At 51.5% G+C, this 7,296-nt stretch overlaps 1 protein-coding gene across 1 annotated transcript in view; it reads right to left on the bottom strand.

Annotated features, from left to right (window-relative positions):
* Positions 1–7,296, bottom strand: part of TCF7 (transcription factor 7 (T-cell specific, HMG-box)) — a 28,190-nt gene that overhangs the window by 1,602 nt on the left and 19,292 nt on the right. The window contains exon 8 of the mRNA XM_009891376.1: positions 5,728–5,776. Coding sequence (XP_009889678.1) covers positions 5,728–5,776 — 49 coding nt within the window. The remainder of the gene's footprint in view (positions 1–5,727; positions 5,777–7,296) is intronic.

Below are 7,296 nucleotides of genomic sequence, written 5' to 3'. Positions count from 1 at the left end.
AGGGGGTGGCACTGGATGGTCTTTAAGGTCCCTTCCAACCCAAACCATTCGGTGGTTTCTCACCAGCCAGGCTTCTCTACCTCTGGGAGGCTGAGTGGGGCAAGTGTGCTCTCACTGAGCTCAAGACTAAAAGGTTCTCCCCCCAGCGCGTAAGCCCCCACCCGCTGCCGCAGAGCACACGGGACGCGCCTGTGTGGATGGTGTTTCGGGGCAGGTTGCCCATCAGTTGGCCAGCTCTGGGCTGTGCCCACTCGGGCAGGGTGCTGGGCACACGGCATCGCTGTGGTCGGGAGTACCAGGTCATGCCCTGCCAGGACACTGCCCTTCACACCATTTTTGGCTTTTCTCCTCAGGCAATGCAAGTCAGCTCAAAATTTTAAACATCTTAAGACCATTTCCTAGGAGTCTCCTAGACTTGTGCACTGAGCTACTACTACTGAGCTCTTCCTTCTGCAGCGAAAGCCTCTGATCTCAGCCATCTCCGCATCTCACAATACTTCACATTCATCCCCACCTCTCATGATGACTCAGTGACACAGCTGAGTTGAAGGTGCCCAACAGATTCAGGAAGAGGGAAGAAAATGGCCTTGGAATGGCCGGAGGAAGACATGGTCCGAGGCTGGCTGAGGTCCTGCTTTGGATGTTTGACTAGTTCTGAGCCCTTTAGAGGACTTGTCGGTCTTTGGAGGGTAGATCACCTTCCAAACTGCTAAGCTAAGGGCAAAACAGCTCTGACATTTCAGCCTGTGGCTATTCTGGGCAGGAAACGTTTGCTGTGCTCTCTGCCTTAGGAAGCAGAGGTACGTGTACAAAACACAACGCAGACAGACACTGCAGCGAGAGATCAGGCAGAAGAAGGACCTGTAACAAAAACTGTGCTCCCTTTCTGTGCAGCATGACAAATAGGGCTCATCGGCTGGGGAAGGTTTACTCACAAAAAGGGGTTTTTTTTTACAAAAAAGTACCCCATCGGTGGTGACCCTCCTTTCCTAGCAAGAAGCCCACTGGGACCAGGAAGGTCCTGAAGACAACAGTGCCTGGGGAGCAGGGACCGGCAGCCCTCCATCCCCTGGAGAAGATATTGAGGTTCCCCACTCGTTTCTATGTTACGATTTGGGGGTCTCCAAAATACAAGTCATACATCATCCTTGCTGTAAGTGGATTTGGGCGTGATTCCTCCACGTCCTTGGACAATTCTGCTGTTCAGCATCAAAACCAGGAATATTTATCCCGAGTGCCAGTTGCCAGCTCATATGCCCAGATGACCTTAACTACTCCTGGCTATTCAGAGTCAGTCCCTCACACTGTCTCATGTTGTCGTGATGAGCTGGTTGTCCTTCTCTTCACGCCACCCGCTATGTGTCCTTCAGCATCTCAGTATAGTTTTAAACAAAAGAGCTCTTGAGATGTCACCTTAATAGTAGCGAGGGAACAATTCCTCTGCTGGAGATGGTATTAACGACTTTACAGCTAAAACAGCTAAAACGAAGATTTTCCTCCCGCCCGGCTCCCTGCCTCGGCTGCCTCGTTTGAGGAAAACAGATCAAATGAAGAACTTGCTAATGCGGGCACGCACCTTTCTTTGATCTTACTAATGAAAAACTAGACAGTGTTAGAATATGTATTAACTAGTCCAGTATTAAACATGACTTCGCACTGGATGTGAACAAGAGGAGTGCTATTACTGCTGTCAGTGTCATCGTTAGCCGTGGTGACCCAATTAATGCGATATGAAACACGACAGCTCTGCTGAACTGAATATTTCACTGGGAGGTTGTTTGACAGGGGCTGTAATCTCCCAGAGCAGTCAAGCCCCAGGAGAAGCTGGGTTTCCCATGGACATCTACGATGTCCATGGACATTCTATGATTCTGTGATCTCAGCAGCGGCTGCAGAATGGGGAGTTTCAATCACCCGTTCAAGATGATACAAATCTATCCATCGATTCACTAATTTGACTTAAAATAACGGGGGGAAAAAAGCAGATGTGATACCACAGATTGCTGATAACGAACGGGTTAGTGGGCTACGGCAGACGTGGCCATGTCACAGCTAAAGGGGTTTATCCCTCTCCCTTTGGGAACTACGGCCCCCCGGGGTGGTTTGCCGGGGTGAGGGGGAGGAGGGTGAAAGCTCTAGAGCGGGAACACCCCGCTTTAACCAGTTCACCTCTCCTGTGGAGCAGAAATCCTCCGGTGGAAGTAGCTCTCCACAGGTGACCAGAGAGCGTGGGACAGGAGCCCTTGAGCCGGCAGCGGCACGTTAGTACGGGGAATTGCAGAACAGCCGCGACTAACCGGGGTTTGAGAGGCAAAGGTTAAAAAATACAAGCATGTTAAGGTCTCGGAGCGCTCCAGCAGCCTGTGTTAATTGGGAAGCAGCGCAGAAGAGAAGCTGAATGAAGAGAGCTCAAACGAAGGCAGAGCGAAGCCGGGGAAACTACCCCGAGATCTGGAGTCGTGCCCTGTGCTGCGGTACGGGGCTCTCAGCTCGGTGGCACTGGGTGACAAAACCCCCTCTCCGGACATCCAAGGTAAAGTATTAATGAGATATTAAGGGAGCTCTGCCCAGATTCTTAATGAGTTCAAAGCCGGTGCTCGCGGACATCCGGCAGCGAGCGGCAGCTTTGCTGCTGCGTGGCACTCCGCGGCGCAGGACGCGGCGGCGGGGAGGGGGGCTCACCTCTGGCTCGGCCACCGCTACTGGGGCTTGGGCTACCAGCAAGGCCGGTGGCCAAGCACCGTCGGGACACTGCGGGGTTCAACTTTGGGTAGACTAAACGATTTTAGTCACTTTAAACTGCGGTAAAAAAGCAACACTTCACTTCCAGTGTTTGCTGGAGTCCTCAACGCGTTGGGATAAAAAAGTGCTATGAAAACCTCTGTCCAGGCTGGAACCTCTCCGTGCTTCAGTGCCCAGGTCCAGAAGCCCCTCCAGGAGCTTCTTCTGCCCGGCTGCGTTTGCAGACCCCCTCCCTGAACCAGGTAACACTTGGGTCAAGCGCTGAGGTTCTCCATCCCCTGGCCACCTCCGTCCAGGGCGCTGGGAACTGCCTCGCTGCTGGAGGCTCTCCCACCCCGCGGCGGGTACTGGAAAACCGCAGGGTCGAGAAGGGCTGGCTCTTGAAATACAGGGTTAGCCCCGGTATAAATAGGAAAAATAAATCCATTAACTATTCCCTGCTGGCCCTAAGGTGCTTTTTATCGGATAGGAAATCTTTTAACGGGGGCAGAAAGCCCCACATCAGGGTCGCAGAGGTCTCCACCCTGGAAATAAGCTTTTAACGCTGAGGAACAGGTACAGTATGACACCAAAATAACCCCGGGGGGGGGCGGGGAAGAAACCCAGGGTGCAGCCTGACCCTCGCAGCTCGGACGACAACTCCTGACGATGCCCAGAGAAAAACCCCATCCCCGTCTGGCCGGAGCAGCCCCCGCCGGCACTGGGATGGCTGCGGGGGGGGGGACGCAGGGAGCCGAACCCGCTCGCCCAGGAGCACCCCAGCAGCGAAGAGATGCCGATACACACCTGCACGGGCCGCACCAGTCCGTTTGTTGGTTGAGGCCAAAGCGAGCTCTGCATTTCTTAGGAGAGGCAGGATCTGAACACAGAAGCATGCGCGGCGGAGAATGGGCAAGGCAGAGGCACAAAGAGGAGGAGGAGCAGGAGGAAGAAAAGAGGCAACATCATTTTAGCCACTTAAACACACGACTAACAGACTACAATCCAATTTTTCTTTTTTTTTTTCTTTTTTTTCTTTTTTTTTTTTCCTGCAACAGACCAGCGCCGGCACCACCTCTCCTGGAAAAAAGTGTCCGTTAGGCAAATATTAGTGATCACAGCTGGCAGCTGGGGGAGAAGGAGGCACGGGGAAACGGCCTCAGGTCCCGGGAAATATGGGCAATTACGGGGAAATTCACAGCTCTTGGAATTTCTTAAGTTTGGAAAAGCTGCCAAATCCCAGAGGCGCTGCCTGCCCCCCCACCTCCCCTCCATGTCTGCATCCTTACCTGCTCCCTGCCTGTCCGGCAGCGCCTAAACGGGGCTGCCAGCGAGCTCGGACTGCGCACGGAAAAGAAGAGGAGGAAACGTTGCAGAAGCAGGCTGGAAGCGGAGTTAGCACCGAGGAGACCCAGGCCCAGGTTATTCTGCTCAGCCCCCCACCATTCCCCTTCCAGTTTCCACGGATAAAGCTATTCTCTGTGGCCTCCCCTAAAACGTTGCAGGTTTTGCTGCATAATTATGGGGCTCATTAGGGTGAAGCCCTATTTTTTTTCAGGCACGTCGCGGTTTTTTCTCTCGTGCTATAAACGGCATTTGAACAGTACATTTCTGTGCTGGATTCACTCCCCCTTTCAGCTGCCACCAGTGTCTCCTGTTGTGTGTGACCGGCGGTTGGTTTTCAGCCCGTAACAGGTTAAATTACCACATATATGGATATATAAATATCTACATACACTACATAGAAGCCTAAAAGCTTGTATTCCCCTTATCAGTCTAGGCATGGAATGAGATCAACAGTGCTAACTAAACTGGAGGTATTACTGGGACATGGACATGGAATTGCTTTTTATGGACAATTCAAAGAGGACATCCAATGGCAATTCATTAAATTACTGAGGTAATTTGAACTTTATGAATTAATGCAGGCGGTGGGATTCCGGTCGCGTGGAAGTGTCATCCACAGGAATAACACCAGAGCTGGACTCCGATGCCCTAACCAACAACCGCACCGCCCAGATGCAGCCAGCTGTGCACCGTGGGGTCCCCAACTCGGGTGTGACGGGTCTTTGGGTGGGTGTGCAGGGCCTGAGAGCAAGAGGCTGACCTGGCACCCCCCCAGGGAGCATTTCTGGAGGGAGAGAGAACGAGTGTTTTGCTTAGAAAGGCAATAGCCTGTCATCCGGCTGACTTAATTTCACTCAAAAGCGAGGAAGAGCGACGAGCCGTAATGAACCGGTAGGCTGCAGAGTGGGAAAAGCTCTTTGTAAGCCTAGAGGCGATCACAGAATGGACATACTGGAAAAAACAGGCTGTCTAACTTCATGTATACGTGATGCCATAGCAGGCAAGGACAGTCTTTTCATGTTTTATAATGAATATTTAGGGGTACGAGTATTATTTATTCCTGATACGGCATAAATACTTCAGAAACCGGCACAGGAATAGCCTTGGATGATGGGAACGTGTGTGTCACCAGCTGAAATCTGTCAAAAGGGCCTTTTCTAATAAACAGTGCGGTGCGGGAAGCAACTGATACTGGTTTTTAGTATGACTTTACTTGACCTCTAGGTTACTTTGAAATGAAACCCAAATTCAGGTAGTCTCATAGGTCATCTTCAAGCCTTTCACTGCATTTAGTCCTACACGCAACACTGATGCATTTGAGAGGAGATTTCTTTAATTAATGGTATCTGTAGGGCTGATGGGGACATTCACCCTGGATGTTTTGAATAGATTAAGTGCGGTGATAGTTTATATGAAGTTATGCACTCACCAAAACCTAACCTTTTCACTTTTCGCACACTACCTGTGTTCAAATTCAAACATGTCTATAAAAAAAGTCACCGAAATGTTAATTTACCACGCCTTAAAAAAAAAATAGATGTGTATTTCTTTAGTTAAGCTCAAGAGAATAAAAGCAAACATGGTAAAACACGACAACTGCTTCGGATTATCCCCTCTGTGAAGAAACGAGGGGACAGCCACCGAGCCGCAGGTGTTTACCTGAGTTGGAATCTTGCTGCTTTTCCCGTGTTCGTCTCTTCTTTTTCCCCTAGGAAATCAAAGGAAAGGCTGTTAGTCCGTGCTCCCAGCAGACCGAGGGTGCCGCGCAGGGTTTTCGGGGCTGGATCGGTCCGACGGGTGAGGATGCTGCCGCCCAGGCGAGCATCAGGTCCTCAGCTGTACCGGCCGCCGTGCCGCCGGCTCTGCCCGTTCCAGGGAGAGATGAACTGGGAACCGCCGCACGGGGACCTGCTCAGGTTTATCTACGTGGACGTCCCTTTCCTTTCCCCACGCTACAGATGCCGCTGAGACCCCGAGCGGCACTGCCGGCTGCAGAAGAAGGCGCAAGAGAAAATGTTAGTGGGCGCAGAACAGCTATAATAAACCCAGCGCCCGTGCCGGCGCTGCTCAGCGCCTCTGCCCAATCCTGCCAGTCCTCCTCGACCCACCCTCACGTGTCTCACCTGGGAATCCCACCCATTATAGCTTTAATTAATTAATTAATAGTCAATTTAATTAATAGATTTAACTAGATTAACGGAATTAAACAAGATTTACTGCATGCAACAGAGGCAGTCCGATCAACAACTGATCCTCCCGGCGTATTCTTATTCCTCCTCCCTATTTATGTTTCTAAAAAGCACTCGGCCCATTTTAGCACCTTCCTTATTTCCAATACGCGCTTTAATGTGGTGCCTTATCCCTAAACAGACACTGCTCCATACTGTGTGACCAGGAGGAGCACCCCTGACTTCAAAAGGGGAAGAAAGTTTTAGGAAACCCACAGAAATTTACGTTTAAATAACACTTATCTAATGCTTTTGCGGCTCTGGACCCATCTCTCATTCTTTTGTTTTGTTTTTTTTTTTCCCCCTCACTAACAAGAAAACCCGATTCTATCCCCAAACTGCCTCTCTGACTCACAATACGCAACAACCCCCCCTCATCTCCTAATGAGCTTATTAATGAGGCCACAGCGGCGCAGGCGCAAAGCCGGCAGCTGGCGGGGCTGCCTTTGACCCGTGACTTTTTATATGACTTCTTGTGGTTTGAGTGAAGGTGGAAAGCTCCGAGCTGCGGTAAGCTTTTTCTTCGGTGTGGGAGCAACTGTATTTCCTGCCCGATATCCGCATCACGTGCTGCAGAAATGACCTACATTCCTCCTCCTCCTCCTCTTCCTCGCTCAACCTCCGGAGGGGAAAGCATCCCTTGCAACGACCCCGAATCCCGAAACAGCTGCTTGCCGGTGCTGGGAGAGCCAATGTCCGCCTTCGGAACCCGCTAGCTACAGAGGGAAAGCTTTTCTGGAGCAAGGAACCAGTCCTTGCCAAGACGAAGGATGCTACGGGATTGAGATTTCCATGGAGGATGCGCTTGGTCTTGGAGGAAGATGGTGCCTTGTTCTCAGCGATGCTGATGCCTTCCAGATGTATCGCCCACCGATGCTGCCGCCCTCCGGAGCCGTCCTTAGAGAAACCGGGGCAGCACCAAAGGTGCTGCCCCGGTTTCTCTAAGGACGGCTCCGGAGGGCGGCAGCATCGGGGGGCGATATATCTGGAGGGCAGTCGC

This window comes from Charadrius vociferus, unplaced genomic scaffold, assembly GCF_000708025.1.
Source record: "Charadrius vociferus isolate BGI_N301 unplaced genomic scaffold, ASM70802v2 scaffold370, whole genome shotgun sequence".
In the NCBI taxonomy this organism is placed as follows: Eukaryota; Metazoa; Chordata; class Aves; order Charadriiformes; family Charadriidae; genus Charadrius; species Charadrius vociferus.
This window is presented reverse-complemented; position numbering and strand designations above follow the sequence as displayed.